The sequence below is a fragment of the Symphalangus syndactylus genome, chromosome X, assembly GCF_028878055.3.
Source record: "Symphalangus syndactylus isolate Jambi chromosome X, NHGRI_mSymSyn1-v2.1_pri, whole genome shotgun sequence".
NCBI lineage: Eukaryota > Metazoa > Chordata > Mammalia > Primates > Hylobatidae > Symphalangus > Symphalangus syndactylus.
This window is the reverse complement of record NC_072447.2, coordinates 38,878,875-38,900,498: the sequence shown is the minus strand read 5'-3', so window position 1 is coordinate 38,900,498 and position 21,624 is coordinate 38,878,875. Positions and strand designations below refer to the sequence as shown.

The 21,624-nt window shown below is 39.1% G+C and overlaps 1 protein-coding gene across 10 annotated transcripts in view; it reads right to left on the bottom strand.

Annotated features, from left to right (window-relative positions):
* POLA1 (DNA polymerase alpha 1, catalytic subunit) overlaps positions 1 to 21,624 on the bottom strand; it is a 298,585-nt gene that overhangs the window by 260,462 nt on the left and 16,499 nt on the right. For 9 of the 10 annotated variants that reach the window (XM_055269496.2, XM_055269502.2, XM_055269500.2 and 6 more), the window contains exons 5-16: positions 18,959 to 19,074; positions 17,895 to 17,957; positions 16,647 to 16,739; positions 16,130 to 16,217; positions 15,620 to 15,821; positions 15,353 to 15,531; positions 9,889 to 10,001; positions 8,708 to 8,824; positions 7,106 to 7,180; positions 6,097 to 6,235; positions 5,238 to 5,392; positions 731 to 815 (exon numbers count right to left, since the gene is read on the bottom strand). In XM_055269496.2, coding sequence (XP_055125471.1) covers positions 731 to 815; positions 5,238 to 5,392; positions 6,097 to 6,235; positions 7,106 to 7,180; positions 8,708 to 8,824; positions 9,889 to 10,001; positions 15,353 to 15,531; positions 15,620 to 15,821; positions 16,130 to 16,217; positions 16,647 to 16,739; positions 17,895 to 17,957; positions 18,959 to 19,074 — 1,425 coding nt within the window. The remainder of the gene's footprint in view (positions 1 to 730; positions 816 to 5,237; positions 5,393 to 6,096; positions 6,236 to 7,105; positions 7,181 to 8,707; positions 8,825 to 9,888; positions 10,002 to 15,352; positions 15,532 to 15,619; positions 15,822 to 16,129; positions 16,218 to 16,646; positions 16,740 to 17,894; positions 17,958 to 18,958; positions 19,075 to 21,624) is intronic. The other variant, XM_055269499.2, reaches the window with a different exon arrangement.

The window sequence follows — 21,624 nt, the reverse complement described above, 5'->3', positions numbered from 1 at the left end:
CCCTTCTCTGCATGTTTTAGTCCTACTTTCCTAATACCCAAGAAAACCAGACAAGAGGCTGGCCAAGTTAATCTCTGCTTCTGGGCTGAAAAAGATCCCAGGAAATATAATAGGTCAATGGTATTATTCCCTTTTTTAAAAAACAGTAAAATGGTTAGGTAACTGGCCAAGTTCTCAACATAGAATATATCAGAATCCTCCTTGGAGACTGACTCATAAAACACACATGCAGAACTTGGTGGAATTGTTTCATCCATTGAATTTTATGCATAGCACAACCCAACTCCAATTGTTATTACTATAACTCCTCCCAAATAGGTAAATATTTATTCCTTGGCATCTTGCCTCATCACACAGAAAACTCTGATCAAGCTTCTATGATAGGCTATTAGAATGACATCGGAAAATAGTTAAAGTCTAATTTTGACCCAGGAAAAAACTACTCAACCTCAGTAGAGCAACCATTGAAACAAAAAAAAGATATCAAATAGACTCCAGACTTCTGCTCCTAGAAAAAAAAATGAACCAGCTGAATAGGAGGCAACCAACCCAATAAAACTTAGTTTCCACGGCAAAAAACAAAAAACAAAACAAAACAAAACCCTCTTTAACGATATGCACTATTCTTGAAAACGATTTCTGAAAAACAAGTTACTGATCCAATAGCTGGAGAAAAAACAAGGAAATTCAAATCAAGCTGTTAGTAAGCCAGCTTAAAAAAAATACATACCACAGAAGTGTGACTGAAAGGGAGGCTTTGGGGCTGCTTTATCCAATGCAAAACTGTGATGGACCAAAGCTGCCATAGCAATAATCTGCAAAGAAAGGAGGAAAAAACCCACTTACCAGACCGCTACTATATATTCTGCATTCTCACCAAAATCACCAAGAATATTTAAAGATACACATTTAAATACATATGAAAACTTTGGCCAGGCGTGGTGGCTCATGCCTGTAATTCCAGCACTCTGAGAGGCTGAGGCGGGTGGACCACTTGAGGTCAGGAGTTTGAGATGAGCCTGGTCAACATGGTAAAACCCCGTTTCTACTAAAAATACAGTACTTAGCTGGGCATGGTGGCGTGCACCTGTAATCCCAGCTACTCGGGAGACTGAGGCAGGAGAATCACTTGAACCCAAGAGGCAGAGGTTGTAGTGAACTGAGATCGCGCCACTGCGCTCCAGCCTGGGTGACAGAGTGAGACTCTGTCTCGAAAAATAATAAATACTTTAAACTTTTTATTATAAAAATATGTAAACACATTAAAAATAGACAAAATAAAATTAACTCCTATATAGCCATCATCCAGTTTCAATTATCAACTCATCTATAACCCTACCTACTTTCTTCCTCTCTCTAGATTATTTTGAAGCAAAACCCAAACCCATCATTTTATCTGGGAAGATTTCAGCATCAATCTCTAAAACTGGGTTTCTCAATCATGGAGCTATTGACACCTTGGGCCAAATAATTCTTTGTTGTGGGGGCTGTCCTGTGCTCTGTATGATGTTAGCAGCATCCCCAGCATCTCCCTATTAGTTGCCAGTATTACCATTCCCAGACCCCCTGAGTTGTGATAACCAAAAATGTCTCTAGACATTGTCAAATGTCCCCTTAGAGGCAAAATCTCACCCAGTTGACAACCACCACCACTCTGAAAGATAAGAAGTTTGAAAAATATAATCACAACACAATTATCTCACCTAATACAATTACATGAATAGTAATTTCTTAAAATCATTAATTATCCAGGCAGAATTTAAATTTTCTTATTTTCCAATTATCTCAATTTTATTTACCACATAAGGACCATACTTTGTAATGGTTGATATGTAAAACTACAGGTACAACCCTATCCCATCTGTCATTCCCCTATAAATTATTTGTTAAAGAAACTAGGCTGTCTGTCTTAGAGAGTGCCTCATAGTATGGATTCCACTACTTGTGTCCCAACAGTGTCACTTAACTTTTCTGTCTCCATACTGCCTATAAATTCACAGTTAGGTCTAAAAGCTTGATCAAAATCAGGTTCAATTCTGGGGCAAGAATACTTTAGAGGCACTGATTACTTCTATCCAAAGGCACAGGCACATAATGTCTGCTCATCTCTATCTTAGAGATATAAGTACCCACTGGTGATCACTTCCTGGATCCATTATTTCACCAGCAATTACAAAGTGGTACTATTCCATTTATCTTTATTAGCTGGAAACCGTCTATGAAGAGAAACTTCCCCTCATCAATATTTGGTTGCCTGAGGTATAGCATGTGTTCATAAAAGTCAAAAACCTTCATTCAATCCCTTTATCAGTTTTCAAAATAATGAGTTGGTTCCCTAGCTTCCTTCAGAAGTGATCAATGTGGTGTCATTGCAGACAATATCATTATGAACTCATGGATCTGATGTGTTGCAATCTGTTAAACTTATTCTTACCCTCATATTGTCCCATCTTTGTTCAGTAGAAGACTCTTCAAGTTGATTCCTGAGTCCTTTTGACATATCTTCAGTAGATTTTAATACTGTCCTTGCTTTCTGGTATAATAAGATGTTCCAGACTTATCCTGGACATTTCCTTCCCTGAATCAGCCATTACTCCAGAGTGCCCAATTTCCTTTTATTAGAAAACGGGGTTGGGTATGGTGGCTCACGCCTGTAATCCCAGCACTTTGGGAGGCCAAGGTGGGCGGATCACTTAAGGTCAGGAGTTTGGGACCAGCCTGGCCAACATGGTGAAACTCTGTCTCTACTAAAAATATAAAAATCAGCTGGGCATGTGGTGATGCACACCTGTAATTCCAGCTACTCAGGAGGCTGAGGCAGGAGAATCACTTGAACCCAGGAGACAGAGGTTGCAGTGAGCGGAGATTGCATCACTGCACTCCACTCCAGTCTAGGCAACAGAGCAGGACTCCGTCTCAAAAGAAGAAAAAAAAAAAAAGAAAGAAAAGAAAATGGAATATGGAAACCTCATTCCGGACACTAAAGGTGGATACTTTTTAAAAATTTTAACTAACTACTAATTAAACTTCTCCCAAACACTTAACTATGAACTATGGCCATCTACAGTATTAACTATTATTAAAAGATCACACCGGGTGCCATGGCTCACGCCTGTAATTCCAGCACTTTGGGAGGCTGGGGTGGGCAGATCACTTGAGGTCAGGGGTTCAAGACCAGCCTGGGCAACATGGTGAAACCCTGCCTCTACTAAAAATTAACCAGGTGTAGTGGCCCGAACCTGTAATCCCAGTTACTCGGGAGGCTGAGGCAGGAGAATCACTTGAACCTGGGAGGCAGAGGCCACAGTAAGCCGAGACTATGTCACTGCACTCCAGCCTGGGCAACAGAGTGAGACTCTGTCTCAAAAAAAAGAAAAAAAAAAGATCAAATCACATACTAAAAAAAAATCAGAAAATACTGAAAATACTGACAAAATGCTGTTAAAAAAGATTCCTATCAATGTCAAAAGGACTTAGGAAGTTAAAACGTAACAACAAAAATAAATAAATAAATAAAGCATCAGTCACGACTGCATGTAATATAGGTCCCAACTTCCTACTAGGACAACTGGCAATTAAAGAGAAAGAAGTAAACATTTATCCTGTCTTTCCTGTGTAAACCATTATGGCATAACCAAATAATACTGGCTAAAGAAAAAAGTTTAATTTTATAGAAAAAATTTAAAAACCATGGACAGAATTTTTAAAAACCACCATTTTACGACTCCTAATAAAATTAACTAATTCCAGCAAAAATGACTAATAAAGCCATTAGCTCAGTGGTTCTCAACTAGGGGTAATTTTATACACACATACGCATCCCCTGACCCTGGGACATCTGATGATGTGTTTGTAGGCATTTTTTGGTTGTCACAACTAGAGGGGAGGGATGCTACTGGCATCTAGAAGGTAAAGACCAGGGATGCTGTTAAACATCCTACAATGCCCAGGACAGTACCCCACAAAAGAATTATCTGGCCCAAAATACTTGTAGTGTCAAAGTTAAAAAACCTTAGATGAAAAACTAATGGAGAATTACAATAGTTATCATTCATTCAACCGCTAATCAGACACAGACTTGCTAATAGCGGGTTTTTTTTTTCCACTGATCCCAGCCTTTGTCAACTAATAGCAGCTTAACCAGACATTGTGTCTTCTGATATGATGCAATATGAAGTACACTGCATCACCTATAAAGCATTTTGGCTAAAAAAGTTGAACCTGAATCTAATTTGATCCTTTAGAGCTCGCTTATAGTATGCAGAAATATGAAGGATAAGGCAGGGTCAGCACACTTTTTCTTTCAAAAGCCAGACAGTAAATATTTTAGGCTTTGCAGGCCATATGGTCACTGTTACTACTCAATTCTGCTGTCATAGTGCAAAAGCAGCTGTAGACATGCTGTCTTCCAAGGAAACTTGACTTACACAAATATGTAGCAGGCTGGATTTGGCTCACAGACAATTCATTGCCTGCCAACCCCTGGTACAGAGGAAAAGTCCAATGACACCACAACAAAGCAAATAAATAGAGAAAATGGGATATTCTACAAGACAACCAACAATGATTCTTTAATTATTCAATGTCATTAAAAAAACTGGAGAGTAGGAGTGAGTTCTTCCTGTTTAAAAGAGATTCAAGAGGCACAGAGATTAAATACCATCTGTGAATCTTGTGTGAATCCTGATTCAAACAAACTGAGTTTTAAAAGGCATCTTGAGAGATGGAGTCATGTAAGTATGGACTGGGTATTTTAGATTATACCAAGGAGTCACTGTTAATGTTATTAGGTGTGCTAATGGTATTATATAAGAAATACCACATTTTGAGAGAAGCATACCAAGGTTCACAGGGAAAATGACACAATGTCTGAGACTAGCTTTAAAATACTTCAAGAAGAAAAAAAGGAGAGAAATAAACAAGTGTGACAAAATCTTGCTAACTGCTGAATATGAGTGATTGGTATGGGGAGTTCATTTTATTATTCTGTCTGTGTCCATCTGAAGTTCTCCTAAGTAAAAAATTTAATAGACAAAAATAAGTTCAGCAATTTAAGTCTTTAAGAAAAAACTCCAATACTAGACAAATTCAATTAATTCTCTATAATAAGAGTTTAGTAGTGAATTACTATTCTTTCCCCTCCAAAAAGAACAACTTTCTCTTAAAGCAAAGCTGTGCAAGTTCAGGCAAGTATCGCATCTAAGGCATGGGTACAAAATCTGTCCTATTTTTTAAACCTCATTTTGATGGTTCTTTGCATTCTGCATTGTCTTCATGCTGAAAGCCATCACGACAAGCGGTGGTGGACTGACATCCTTAATTACATTCACCAGGTCTGGTTTCAAAGCCATTGCCTCAACTTTACACCAACTGATTGGCTGATTCAAGAGCTCTGAAAGAGAATAGATACAACAGATCAATAGCTATTTACTGAAAAACTACTATAATTAAGACATCTGTCATTAACTGGCATATTCTTCAACCCTGCCTTCTAATAAGAATGACATATTATAACATCTAACTAAAAATAAGCCACATTATTGGGTTGTATGCAAATCCTCACGTGTGTGTACATATGTTCATTTTCCTGGGAAAGAGGTCTATAGCTTTCATCAGATTCTCCAAAGAATCCAGGACCCAAAATAGGTTTTAAAAAAACTGAAACACTGCCTTGGAGGAATCATGAAACATTTTTAAGACAAAGCAGACTATCATAGAAGCAATTACTGAAAAACATCAGGTAACAGGAAAAACATGCACTATCCATATTTAATAGCAATTCTCCTCTCCTTCAAAGGTCAGCAGTTCACTATGCAGAACAGCTGGGCCACATCAGCCAGGTCAGAAGTACATATGAATAACAGCATAATGAGGGATGTACCCCAAACTAAGGCCTCCGTCAGACTAAACTGCCAGGCATTACAGAGATAAGGTGATTCCAAATGTACTCCCTATACTCACTCAAGGAAAACTGAAGAAACAAACAGAAAAGGAAGTAGACACATTAAAATAAATAGATCAATTTCCTAACTTCCCTTTTAAAAACCACATCTATCAGCAATCTATTCAGCATTCTGAGCATATATTTTTCCTTACGTGGACTTTTTACTTCAAGCCAACAAGGTCCTTTGATCTTTCTGTTCATCAAGAACAGTTCCAGGCTAGATGTGTTGGTCCCAAATACATGAGAAAAAGTTTCTCCTTTCAAATCTTGAGGAAGCTGTGGCATTTCAGCCTGAAAAAGGAAAAAAAAAAAATCTTTTTGTTTAAAACTATTACTTTGCATTTTCCAAAGTCTATATTTGAAATAAACAAAAGCCTCTCTATGAAGCACAGAAGAAACCCCTTTGATATATATGAAATGTAATTTGCCACAAATGAAATCCAAAACAATTCACAGTAGGAAACAAAACCAATTCACAATGACAAAATAATGCATCTTGATGACACCCATTAGAAGAAAAACAGGCCAAGAAGCTCCCCCGAAAGAGAATTTCTGTCCAGAGCTGTACATGCTTTACTGATAAAGAATAGCCAAGTACCACTCCATTAGAAGAATGAAAGCAACAGAGTGGAACTCATTGAAAATATTTTTCATCACCACTGTCAGAAATAGTTCTTAAAAGTTTTTCTTTTCCAACGTTGTGGGAACAAAACACTAGAACAGAGGTAAAAAGAGGTTAAGGTCCAGTTAATTAACATCCCATAGCAATGACCTTGCCTGTTACAGGAGTAAGAGCAGCACTATAGCAATGCTACTGACACTCCTCTCTCACCTTTCCACTGCTCATAAGGGACACTTCAACAGACTTAATGATGTCCAGCTCCATCATGTGGCATTCATTCCACTTGACAAACAGTCGTGCTGTTTCAACTTATTTATTTAAAGTGCATACTCAAAAGCAGAGAAAGGCAGTGTAATCTGTGGTCTATATACTTAAATTAATTTTATCCATTTCAATTATTCATTACTATAAACCCACCTCAATGAACTGTGGGCTTGAGAAGCCCTGCCAATACTCGTAACTGAAAGTCAGTTGAAAGTTCAAAAACAGAAAAATGTCATTCTCAAGCAAAACCCAGTAATTTTCTTTGTTTGACTTACCGAGTATTTAAGTTCCAAGTACTCAGATTTTTCTGGAACATCAGGTATCTCAAAAGCATAGTTCTTTTCCACTGGCTGGGTAAGTAGATATTTTAAAAAATCCTTAAGACAAAAACTTCACAAACTAACCAGTATTACAATACATGTTCTTATATTTAATCATCAAGAATCCTTATGGAACACAAAGGTAAATAAAGCCAAAAAGGTACCCTTTCCTCTTTCAATTGGAATTAAAACAACCAGTGTCAAAATGCTAAAAGGACTCATCTTGGACACTACAGAACTCAGAAATATTTGCATTCAAGAGGGGCAATAAAAATTTAAAATGTTTTTACAATGTTAATGCATTAAATGATTTGCTACTATTTGATATTAAGCAACTCCATCTTACTAGAATAATAATTAGCATTATAATTATAGCTTATATTTACTGAGTGCTGGCTATCTGGCAAGGACTGCTCTCATCATCTAATATGAATTAATGGATTTAACCCTTCCAGCAACTCTTGAAATGGGGCCCTATATCTCAGATGAAGAAACAGGCATAAAGAAGTCATTCGGCTGGGCGCGGTGGCTCACGCCTGTTATCCCAGCACTTTGGGAGGCCGAGGCAGGCGTATCACTTGAGGTCTGGAGTTCAAGACCAGCCTGGCCAACATGGTGAAACTCCATCTCTACTAAAAATACAAAAAAAATTAGCTGGGCATTGTGGCGTGTGCCTGTAATCCCAGCTACTCAGGAGGCTGAGGCAGGAGAATTGCTTAAACCCAGGAGGTGGAGGTTGCAGTGAGCCAAGATCACACCACACCACTGCACTCCAACCTGGGCAACAGAGCAAGACTCCAGCTCAAAAAAAAAAAAAAAAAAAAAGTCATTCGGCACTTGCCCAAGTTACATGCTAGTAAGTAATAGGGCTAGGACTTAAAGCACAAGCAGTCTGGCCTCAGCACCTAAGCTCTTCACCAGTATATCACAATTGCTTCTAAAATTGTGAAGACCCATCAGCCGCAATTCAAAACTCAAATAGTTAATACTGTTAGCCTTATCTTCAGTAAGTCAATCTTCCCTGTGATCATTATTAATAGCCAGTATTTTGAGCAGGCTATAGCCCCCATGATTATGGCCAAAGGTATCAATATCTTACTAAAATCAAGACAATTTATCATAACTAGCACATGAACCAGAGATTTTCATTCTATCAGACTGTATCATAGTCCCTGATTTTTAAAAATAAAACCTTACTTAACTTTCTAACCAAAACATCTTGGCAACAACTAATACAAATGAGATCAGAGCAGTTTCTTCTCCACTTGGGAATGAGAGCACAAGACATGTTGCAAGCACCAGAGGCAATTAATTTGCTATGGATTGTCTTTCTATTCAAATTAATGAACACTAGTTTATAAGCAGTTTAAAGAGAAAGAAAAAATATTTTTGCAAATCTAATATACTGTTTTTACATTCATACCTATGAAATTTCCATTCAATAAATTATAGCTGCACAGAAGGCATTTTACACAAAGAAAATATGCAATAACTATTTGCTAAATCAGAAAATAAACAACAAACAGAGCTGGAAAAAAATCATCACCAAATACAAACCTTAGACTTGAACTTCATAATTTTATATTTTGTTGCTATTTTCTCATCAAATTCCTCATAAACATCCTTCATTGAAATTGGAGTTTCTGTTTCTTTCCCCGTATTTAGATCAATTTTCTGTTATCCCAGAGAGGGGGACAGGGGGAAAAAAAGTATCTGTACATAAATGATCTTCTCAACCACCAAAAATCCAAGTCTATATCAATTTTCATCCTCACCCATTTAAACATTTAATAGCAGTCTTACAGATAAGTTCAAAGATACAAACAGATCCAAAAAATGTACTAAACCAAATGCCCAGTTCCTCCCAATGGCATCATAAAAAACGAATCAGCGATAAAGATGATCAAGTCTACAAAATGGAAGAATAAGTGTTGTAAATCCTGACCAAGAGACTCCACAGTTCAACTGACAAAGGGAGGGGCTGAGAGGGAAATGGGGATGTTAAGTCCCAGTAAAAAAGGAGAAGCAGACTGAGCGCAGTGGCTCATGCCTGTAATCCCAGCACTTTGGGAGGCCAAGGCAGGCAGATCATGAGGTCAGGAGTTTGAGACCAGCCTGACCAACATGGTGAAACCCTGTATCTACTAAAAATACAAAAATTAGCTTGGTGTGTTGGCAGGCTCCTGTAATCCCAGCTACTCGGGAGGCTGAGTCAGGAAAACTATTTGAACCCAGAAGGCGGAGGTTGCAGTGAGCCGAGATTGTGCCATTGCACTCCAGCCTGGGCGACAGGGCTAGGCTCTGTCTCAAAAACAAAAAAGGAGAAGCAAATAGAATTGAACTTGTTAATAAATGGCAGTGGAGGGAATATCACTGCTGCCTATGCAGCAAAACCATGAAAACTGGGCCAAATGCCATGTCACATTTTAGAGACTTATAGTTCCAACCCTGATTATTATGGAAATGAGGAGTCAGGGAAAGAAAGCATTATATACTAAAACTCAGAAACTTTTATACTCTAACTAGTTGAAAAACTGAGTTCTACTTTATTTTTTCTACTTTTCCCAACTTCTAACAGAATTGCTGACAATCAGTGGTCACTAGGCGAGCAGCAAGAAAGAAGCATCAGGATTGTAGAGAATTTGTAGCCCTACTGAAAGAGAGAGAGCTGGCTGCAAAACACAGAATGTGTGGCAGATACAATGACTGAGAACTAAAAGCTAATCACTAATGTTTACCATTTCACGGGGAAGGAAGTAAAGCGTTCGCTCGATATTTTTCACCATGACACAACAGCTCACATGGGTCTCGGCTGATTCAATCCAAACTTTGCCAAACAGAAATACCACACCTGAAAGAATAAGTGAAAATCACGAGAAAAGAAACATTTCAATTTCACCTAATTAAAGGAGCAATATAGAGGCTCACTAAATGTGTTCACACATTTATACCTTCACGATAACTCATTTTGACAGCAAATATATCCATTTCCCACTCCCCAAGACCAGTTCTTTACTCAGTACTGATGCCATACTACACTAACACAATGGTACAATGTATGACCACTGGGAGGACAGGGGACAGAATGATTCTCTAACTTGCATAAACACTTTCCCCACAACCAGGATTATACAGATTAAGAGAAACAAAACAGGCCGAGCACAGTGGCTCATGCCTGTGATCCCAGCACTTTGGAAGGCCGAGGTGGGCAGATCGCTTGAGCTCAGGAGTTTGAGACCAGCCTGGTCAACACAGCAAAACCGTGTCTCAAGAAAAAAAAAAAAAGAGAAACAAACACAAGGAAAGTATTTTCCAACAAATCTCATAATTAAGCCTCTTGTGAGATTACAGATCTCAGAATATAATTCTAATTTTTTAGCACTTGTATTTACCTATAAAAACCAATATCCATGTATCAGGATAACTAGCGCATCAGTGTTTTTCTATATGTAAAACTGTGTTTACAAAAATCATAATTTACTTCTTATTTCTTATTCCATATAATAATAAATATCTCACAATAGGGACTACTATTATCTTCTATTTCACCTTTTCTACCTCACAGCTACTTAGGACATCTAACTAGGTAGTGTTTATAATGTTCCTTTCTATTCTATTTCAGTAATTTAAGTAATGAATACCATAAAGTAAAACCACGCCTTTTTAGACATCAAATCATTGTTTATGAAAATTGGCCATGGAGAACAGACTGCAAACATTTGTTAGTCAACCCAGGAGATGGTCACTGTGCAAAATCCTGGGCTCCATGAATAATTAGACAGCAGTAATCAACAAAGCCACTCAACACAGCCACTTATCTGAGACACTAAGAAAATTCTGGTACATGCAAAGGCTAGTGTTCACAAGGTCAATTACCCCAGTTTCAAAGACTACTCATCAGTGACTCCTTTTGTCACACATCCTGGTAGAAATAAGACGATCTAAGAATTTTCATTTCTGCAGATGATTAAAATTCTTACAAGAGTTGTGAGACTTTCAGCTTGAGGGGATAACAGGGAGGGTGGATGGGGAGGGAGAGGGAAGGAAGGACTATGGGAAGATTAAGAAAGAAAAAGAAATCACAGTAACTCAGAAAATTAAAAGTCATCCTCACAACAGTTAAAGATGGAAAAACAAAATGCTATGCAGAGAAAAATAAAGACCCTAATATTGGATTCAAAGATTCAAATAAGCTCATTTTACTGTCAAACTAATATCACACTTCATGCAACACATTTGACACTGTTTATGCCTCATTTGCCACAAAAAAGATCATGGTAAACAAAGATTACATTCCCCCCAAAGTTACTAGCTGAAACCAGGTGCAGTCAGGATTATTCAACCTTGAAAAAGTCATAATGAAGACAGGATATCTTCCCATATGCAAAGAGTAAGATTCTTTTCATAATTATGGAGCATTCAGCAACAACTGACTTACTTAGAATCTGTTAGAAAGTGAGAAACAATAACAGGGTCTTTTGGAGTACTTCATTTTTATTAGCAGCATTGATTTCACCAAAGCTCAGTGATCATTACCTGCTATCACAATGAAAGTGTTCAACTCTCTGAGATTAAAGGAGTTTTTTTAAGCTATCTTATTTAACCCGTTGGCATCAATAACAGAGAAAGATGTGCCATAGGACAGAACACAACTTGAGAAGTACCACGGAACCAGAACAGCAGAGTGGACTGAGGGTGAGAAGCCCAAGCTTCTACCACTAAAGAGCTATTATATCTTTTGGAGCCTCAGTTTCTTAAGTGCATAACTAGAGGCCTTCTCCAGCACCAGAAACTTCATTCTGCCTTAGCATTTGGATAACAGATCAATAACAAATTAGTATCTCTTTCAATTGCAAAATATTTTCCAATATTGGTGGAAAAAGCCTATCCATGACTATGGTCAGTACCAGGAATTCAACACCATCATATATCATAAACTGGTTGCTTTGCAAATATAGCTGTGCTTCAATGCTTCAATCTTCCAACACTTGTCACTACAGACCAGCACTAGTTGAAATAAATTTCTGTGATGATGGAATTGTTGTTTCTGAGCCATCCAATATGGCAGCTACTAGCCACAGTTGCTATTGAGCACCTGAAATGTGGCTAGTGACCGAGAAAATAAATTTTAATTTGTATTGCATTTTAATTAATTTAAATTTAAAGAGCTACAGGTGGCTGGTGGCTACCACAGTGGACAATGCAGCTCTAGATCCTTACCCTGCAAAACAATGCTCTGTTTACTAAGAGTATCAACCAGCAAACAAAATGCAGAAATAATCAACTCATTTTCACATAAGAAAGAAAGAAGGTTGTTGCTTCTTAAGGTTCTAATCCTTGGCAACTGACGCTGGCAATATGAAGCTTTATGGATGTATTTACTTTGTGGGGTTGTGGGGGAGTGGGGAACCATTTGCTTTTGTGTTACACATTCTCACACCCCACAAAGCTACAAGGCATTAAGATGCAAACTCAGTAATAGTAGCAAATGCAGCACTAGTCTCCAAATTTTTCACCTGCATCTACAGGACTGTCAGTTACTGTGCAGTTTATTTCAACAACTATTTATTAAACACCTACTATGGGCAAGGCATTGCTGCTGGATGCTGGAAATAAAAGATCCCAGCCCTCCAGGAGCTTACAGGCTTTGTGGCAAAGAAAAACACAGACTCAGTTCATTTCAAAATAATAGGACAAATGCTACAGTGGGAAAGGCCATGATATAGTCACAAGGAGAAAGGGCTCCTAGACGGTCTGGAGGTTTAGGTAAACTCCCAGGAGATAACATCTGGGCTGAATTTTAAACAATGAGTCAGATGAGGGCATTCCAATCAGACAAAAAACGAGTAAAGGAACACAGGTATAAAGAGCAGCAAAGTACATACAGAGAACTATTTCTAGGGAACAAAATTCATAGACAGCAGGCATCAGAAGCCTTGCTAAGGAGTTTGGACTTTATGTTGTAGGCAGTAGCCACTGAGGACTTTTTATGAGGAAATGGTATGGTCAGAACTGCCCTTCTGATCAGTCCCTCTAGCAGTGATGTGGAAGACGATAGCTAAGAGATCAATTAGGAGGCTGGTGCAATTGTTTCAGTGGGCAAGAAGGGATCGGGGTGGTAGATATGAGGAGAAAGAGAAGGTAAGTTGTCCACTTTCGGCAGAGAAAACTAACCAGACTTGGAAACGAAAGTGAGGAAAAGGAGGGAATCAAGGATGGCTCCCAGGTTTCTGGTTTTGATGGGACCATTAACCAAGATAGGGAATGAAATGCAGCATTGAGCAGATGCAGCAAAGCACAGGGAGTAATACTGGGATAGCCAGGCCAGTGTGCTGCCCAGCTCCAGGGAGCACCAGTCACACTGCTGTGCTCCAGGAAGGTCACGTGAAAATGGTATTCCCTGAGGTTGTACAATGGGGCAGCCCTGGGTTTCAGCAATGGATGGGAAATCATCTGCTCAGCCTCATGTAATCATACTTGCCAGCCTTCCAGCAGACTAACAAAATAGTCAAAGAGGTGCGGGGGTCTAATCAAATCATTTTGTCCTAGCCAAAGTAAATTAAGATATCATTTCTAAAATTGATTATATCTTTTCCTAAGAAACTAACACATGGCAGTGTGCTACTATATTTGATAAGCTGAAGCACATTAATGCTTCTGACCACCCCCACCCCTGCCAGAGATCATTAACATTTTTCCAGTTAAAGTCAATGCCTGGTTATCTTTAAGGTAAATGTGGCCTTCACTTTACTCATATGCTTGCTTTGCTGACATCTAGGTACTCCCTCTCTTTTCACTAGATACAGCCTCCAGGAAACCGCTTTGAAAAATACACTATTTGCATGTACCACAGATCCAAAAAGGATCTAAATAAAGACAACTCTGTTTAAGAGTGCATACTGTATTTAACATTAATCTGACAGATCTTGCAATGCATAGTCCCACAATGTAGACGGGCTCAAAGAGGCACAAAAGAATACTGAACAGCCTCCGGGCTTTTTGTGAGTCAAGAATTCACAGTATTAGCTCATTAGGATGACCTAGAAATCATCCTTGATTCCTTTCTGTCACCTCCCCCATCCAATCCATTAACAAGTTTGTGTCAAAAGACATGTCAAATACCTTTACTTCTCTCCTTTCCAGCCACCAGGGTCCAAGTAACTAGCAGCCCTGCCCTGGACTGACTGATCTCCAGGGCTTCCACACTTTCCCATTACCCCACGCCAGCCCATCCCTCCACATGTGTGTGCACACGCACACATGCACCACAGTGCTTATTCTCTACACAAACGACTGTTCCTGTTAAAATGCAAACCCAATTATGTGACCACCACCCCCTGTACTTAAAACCCTCCAATGCCACCCCATTGGTCTTAGAAGATTCAAACTTCTTAACGAGGCTTTCAAAGTCCTACATTTTCTGGCCTTTGTCTTTATCTCCAGCTTCATTTTATACCAATCTTGTCACTTGATTACTATGCTACAACCACACAGGCCTCCTCCTTCCTCTCTCTAGGCCTTTGCTAGTACTTGGCTCGTTAAGCTGAAATGCCCTTTCATCAGCTCTGCAAATACCTCAAATCTCAGCCCAGTGGTCATTTCCTCAGACAGGCCTCCCCTGGCCATCGCCCAACTAATTTTCTTTACATCATTTATCAATTTATCTCATTTACTGCTAATGTGCCCCCACCCACTGCCACCCTCCTAGAACATAAGCTCCATTATAGTGCAGGGAATTTGTCCAGCTTATTCATCCCATCTCAGTGCCTAGCACACAATAGGCATTCAAATTTGCTGAAGAAACAGACAAATTAATGACTGATTCCCTTTAAAGTGCATTCCTGTAACTTCAGACACATCAATAGTGAACTACAAACACACATTCCAAAACCATATGTAACTGATTTTTGGAATAAGCATCTTTAAGCATTATTCACACCATAGCTCCTCTCCATCAGGGTGGCGCATTCACTTTACAATGAATGAGTGTAGCTCTCTTACAATACACGTTAAGTGAGGGCAGGGCCTGACCTGAGCTAATTACAATCACTCAAGTATTTAAGGGATAAAGAAAAAAAAAACAGAAATAAAGAAATTGATTAAATAAAAGACAAAACACACAAAAAGAAACAAAAAATAAAATATTTAAGGGAAAAGTCCTACTCTGAGTTAAAGGCATATAATTACCTTATATATGATTACCTGGTTGGTTGTACTGATCCTCATAAGCATCCAACCAATAAAAGTGGAATACTTGTTCCCCATCTGCCCCTTTCACCAATGGGAGGTGACTGGAATCCACTTGAACTTCTTGCACTGAGAAACTGCTATCACCTTCTTGATCAATGTCCCAACAAGAGACATCTGGGAGAAAACTTCCTCTGCAGAAATCACATTTTCAAAAACCTTTCAAAATCCAACAGAAAAAACGTGGTCCTATTTGCCAGAAAAGTCATAAAATGCTCTTACAAGTAGGACATGGTCCCTTTCCCAGAATCCGCCTCTTGTTTCACTTCCTCTCCTGGCTCACTCTCTTGGTCCCAAGTCTTGGCAGCCATAGGCTCCAGGTCCACCTCTTCAGCTTCCATGGGCTCATCAAAGTCACCATCTTCAAACTCCATTGCCCCTGACTCCTGCTCTTCTTCTATAGTCTCGACCTGTACATCATCGCCTGTAGGCATCATCACACATTCTTGTCATGTGTTAGTGCCATGACACAAAGGCACACAAAGGCGCACAAAGGCTTATCCAACACTAAAATAGCAGCCTGTCCCTTTTCTATACTATGTTTGCATTTCTCTTTAATCTCCAAATTGGGTGTTTTTAACTTTTACTGAAATTTTTATGAATTCAAATCTTCACATTTAAACTTGCCATCACAACACCTTCAAAACCTCCTCTACCTCCTCCATCATAGGACCTCCATTTTTGACAGAAACCACTCAACACTCTTGCAATTCTGCCCGACATCACACTTACCAGCAAATTCAGCACGTTTAAGAGGAACAGGAGTTAATGGAGGCTCTTTTCTGGAGACAGGGGAAGCAATTTTTCCTGAAGGAACTGCCTGTAAACGTTTTTAAATATTTAGTCAGTTAGACCTACATACTAAAAATATGCAACTGTCCTACCCTGACCAAAGATAATGACAGTTCCCTTTTATAAAAAGATTTTATGTATTATTAATGTAACAGCTTCAATTATTTTACTGTTACCTAGGTTTACAAAAAAATACTTGCTTCTGGGAGGAAAATTATTGCATTTACCACAGTTGTAATACCTGTAATAAACACATACTAGTTACTGCAAATTTACTATGAAAAAGGCAGGCACGTGCTATTTTTGAAATACATGAAACTATAAATTGAATGAGAGTCCTAATTTAAAACAAAAATCAAAAACAAATTTAAAGGTATTTCCCTCATACAGAAAAGCAACAAAATAAGTTTAAAGCAGTACTATAAATCAAGATTGAAGGTATCTTTACACACTTTACCATGGTGGTGTGCACAGAGAAAGGATTCGGTGGAGCTCCAATGGATCTTTTCTTCTTCAGTATCATTACAGGTGGTGGAGTTATTTGAGGTGTCTAAAAGGAAAGGTAAGACATATTCACTGCCATGCTTGGTTTACCACAGACAGAAAAAGTATACTTCTTCACTCACTGAAGCCCAATAAGCAAAGCTTTCTTTTCTTTCCCTTTCCCCCTCCCCCCTCCCATCTATGTCATATCGTGGTTACTATAGCAACGATACTATAGAAATCACAAGAAAACTAAAATAGATATTATATCTACCCCCTCCCTAATTTTTTCTTTTTAAAATTTAACTTACTTTCACTTACCCTTTGAGAATATTACATTTAAAAATTGTCAAGACAAAACTACATGGTGTTGTTGTTAAGTCATTTTAATCAATGGTCACTTCAAAAGAAGTACACTTCTAAATGAGAGCTTAGTCTTTATGGGAAATGGCCAAATCTCAAATTCACAATGCAGCTAATCCTGTTTGAGTTCTATCAGGGATAGTTCACTCACTCTTCCTTCATTCCCACTCAGAATTCAAGACAAGGCTCTTATACCTGATTGTGCAGATTGACAGGCTTCAATCTATTTAAGGAACATACACCACAGCAACTGAACACAAGCAGTGAGCACTCACAGAACTGACTCCTGAGTATATTCTTACTACTTCAAACACACACCCACACATCCCTGTCTACATAATCACACAGCTCTAACAGCTGGAAATACTCACCTAAAATGGTGGGATAAAACCTATCTGAAGGGGGTTTCTTTGTTTTTTGGTGGGGGGTTTTTTGTCGGCGTCCTTACATTTTAAAAAATTCTGGCAACAGGCCGGGCACGGTGGCTCACGCCTGTAATCCCAGCACTTTGGGAGGCCAAGACAGGCGGATCACGAGGTAAGGAGTTCAAGACCAGCCTGGCCAACACAGTGAAACCCAGTCTCTAGTAAAAATACAAAATATTAGCCGGGCATGGTGGCAGGTGCCTGTAATCCTAGCTACTCGGGAGGCTGAGGCAGGAATCAGGGAAGAGGAATCTGGGAATCAGAGGTTGCAATGAGCCAAGATCGCACCACTGCACACCAGCCTGGGCAACAGTGCAAGCTTCTGTTTCCAAAAAAAGAAAAAAAATTCTGGCAATAGTGTGTTTTGTATAATTACTAGTGTTTCTTCAGTCTATGTCCCCTGCATATTTTACAACTCCTGGAGATTCATTTACCTCAGTGTTAAGATCCTGTAGAATGTCACCTAGCAGATCATCCTTGGACAAGTCTACAGCTTTCTGGAAATGATAAAGAAAGGTAACATGGGTATATACCCAAAGGATTATAAATCATGCTGCTATAAAGACACATGCACATGTATGTTTATCCCGGCACTATTCACGATAGCAGACTTGGAACCAACCCAAATGTCCAACAACAATAGACTGGATTAAGAAAATGTGGCACATATACACCATGGAATACTATGCAGCCATAAAAAATGATGAGTTCATGTCCTTTGTAGGGACATGGATGAAACTGGAAACCATCATTCTCAGCAAACTATCGCAAAGACAAAAAACCAAACACCGCATGTTCTCACTCATAGGTGGGAATTGAACAATGAGAACACATGGACACAGGAAGGGGAACATCACACTCCGGGGACTGTTGTGGGGTCGGGGGAGGGGGGAGGGATAGCATTAGGAGATATACCTAATGTTAAATGACGAGTTAATGGGTGCAGCACACCAACATGGCCCATGTATACATATGTAACAAACCTGCACATTATGCACATGTACCCTAAAACTTAAAGTATAATAATAATAAAATTAAAAAAAAAGAAAGGTAACATGAGAAAGGCTTGCACTTAAAATGTCTCACCAAAACTACACACATGTATATGAAAGGAAGGACCTAGCCAGTTAGTCCTTGCCTCTTCATTCCTCACTCTGAGTGCTCATCTACATTCACAGATTTTAACAACCACCTGTGTATATATCATTCCTACATCTATAGCTCCCGTCCTCTACTTCGCCTTATTCCATGATCTTCCTGCTACTCACTAAAATTAAATACACTCTCAATTCGGCTTTTCTGTTCAATTCTCTTTTCCATTTCACAAGTTCCAACCACTGAGGTGCCTTAATTCACTTAGAAATCTACATCCAACTTAGTGAGTGAAATTGGAAAAATGTTACTCAAATATATACAGAGCACCTATTATCTGTATAATCAAATATTAAATTCACCTCACAAAGGAAAATACAAAAAATAAGGAAACCATGAAACTCACATCTGCAGTTTTCTTTCCAGCACAAGCAATGAACATTGACTTAATATTGTTCGGTTTTGTCACTGCGGGCTTCTTTACATTCCTCTTGTCTTTGTTGCATGCTTTACCATCTTTTCCTATTGGAATATGAATAATTTAGAAATATGCATCAGCAAAAATCAAAATGGAAAACTAAAAGCCTAGTCACTTGATCTCTATTGGGAAGAAAAATGTTAAGAATTAAAAAATACATCATGCCTGTATTCCCAGCACTTTGGGAGGCTGAGGCGGGCAGATCATGAGATCAGGAGATTGAGACCATCCTGGCTAACACGGTGAAACCCTGTCCCTACTAAAATACAAAAAATTAGCCGGGCATGGTGGCGGGCGCCTGTAGTCCCAGCTACTCCGGAGGCTGAGGCAGGAGAATGGCGTGAACCCAGAAGGTGGGGCTTGCAGTGAGCCAAGATCACACCACTGCACTCCAGCCTGGGCGACAGAGCGAGACTCCATCTCAAAAAACAAAACAAAACTATGAGATTTTATACAAGGTATGTAGGAAAAAATACTTTAAATGAGTTTAATTCAAGAAAACATGGGCCAAATGTTTTTATAGAAACTAATGAAATACCAGTTAAATATGAGCATAAGTGTGACTGCTTAACTGCTATTGTTAATGTGAATAAAAAGCTTTTTAAAAAAGTGAGAATTTGGGTTTGTTTTCCCCACAGAAATAAAAAGATAAAGCTAATCTTGAACCAAGAAATTAGCCTAGTAGCCTTCATGAGATCATCTCTTTAGTTGTATACTGAATCTGATAAGAAAATTTAACTGTGAAGAAATGGGATTACCAATTATGATATGGTGGCATCCTAATTTCCGTTTTATGAGAAACAGCAACCAGATACACAGTATGTCATATCAACACTAAACAGCACAGAGACATCTGCCCATTAAAGAACAACTTTTGCCGGCCGGGTATGGTGGCTCACGCCTGTAATCCCAACACTTTAAAAGACCAAGGCGGGAGGATCACGAGATCAGGAAATCGATACCATCCTGGCCAACATGGTGAAACCCCGTCTCTACTAAAATACAAAAAATTAGCCAGGCATGGTGCCGCATGCCTGTAATCCCAGCTACTCGAGAAGCTGAGGCAGGGAAATTGCTTGAACCCCGGAGGCGAGACTGCAGTGAGCTGGGATCCCGCCACTGCACTCCAGCCTGGCAACAGAGCAAGACTCCGTCTCAAAAAAAAAAACACAAAACTTTTGCCATATGTTTTCTCTTATAGCCATGTGTAAATCACCTACAAACTTTTCTAATACCGTCAATTTTACTCTCACTTTCTGATTCATCCCAGAAGAATCTTGATCTCAAAAAAAAGCCAACAATGAATAACTGAAAGAATGTGGTAGGCCGGGCGCGGTGGCTCACGCCTGTAATCCCCGCACTTTGGGAGGCCGATGCAGGCAGATCACGAGGTCAGGAGTTCGGGACCAGCCTGACCAACATGCTGAAACCCCGTCTCTACTAAAAATACAAAAATTAGCCAGGCGTGGTGGCGCATGACTGTAATCCCAGCTACTCAGGAGGCTGGGGCAGGATAATCACTTGAACCCGGGAGGCAGAGGTTGCAGTGAGCCGAGACATGCCATTGCACTCCAGCACTCCAGCCTGGGCGACAGAGCAAGACTCCGTCTCAAAATAAAAAAAATAAAAAAAATAAGAATGTGGTAGTGGCATACAAATAGACCAAATGAAACAGAACATAAAGTCCAGAATAAGACCCGATTACTTATGGAAATTTAATACATAATGAAGGTGGCATCCCATATCACTAAGGAAAAGATGGACTTTATTAAGTAGTGTTGGCTAGCCATTTGTAAAGAAGTAAACCAGTATAAACACCAAATGGATCACAAATCAAAATTTTTAAAAATGAAACTTTACAAAAACCTTTTAAAAAGCAATTCCTTTGCAATTTGGGTGCAGTGAAAATCCTTCTGACTCAGAATCCACTTGCAAGAAAAAAAAATGATAAATTCAATTACACTAGAATTGGTGTAAAAAGAAAAAGAAGAAAAAAGAAAACCAAGTTAAAAGAAAAATGAAGAAAAAATTTTTGCAATATATATCACAGATAAAGGACCAATTCCCCTGACAAGGAACTTTTAAAAAATTAAAAGATAAAAAGCCCAAAAGGAAAGCAGGCAGTAAACACAAACATATAAATAGTTATGTTTTATGAAAAGATTATCAATTTCATATGTAAAAGAAATGCAGATGAGGCTGGGCATGGTGACTCACATCTGTAATCCCAACACTTTGGGAGGCTACGAGGCGGGCGGAATACGAGGTCAGGAGTTCGAGACCAGCCTGGCCAACACAGTGAAACCCCATCTCTACTAAAAATACAAAAATTAGCCGGGCATGATGGCACACACCTGTAGTCCCAGCTACTTGGGAGGCTGAGGCAGGAGAATCGCTTGAAACCAGGAGGCGGAAGTTGCAATGACCTGAGACCTCACCACTGCACTCCTGCCTGGGTGACAAAGTGAGACTCAGTCTCAAAAACAAACAAAAAAAATGCAGATGAAAACCACACTGAAATGCCACTTCTCACATATCAGAGTGGTGAAAATTCAAAAGCTTGAAAACACTGTTAGTAAGGCTGTACAGAAACA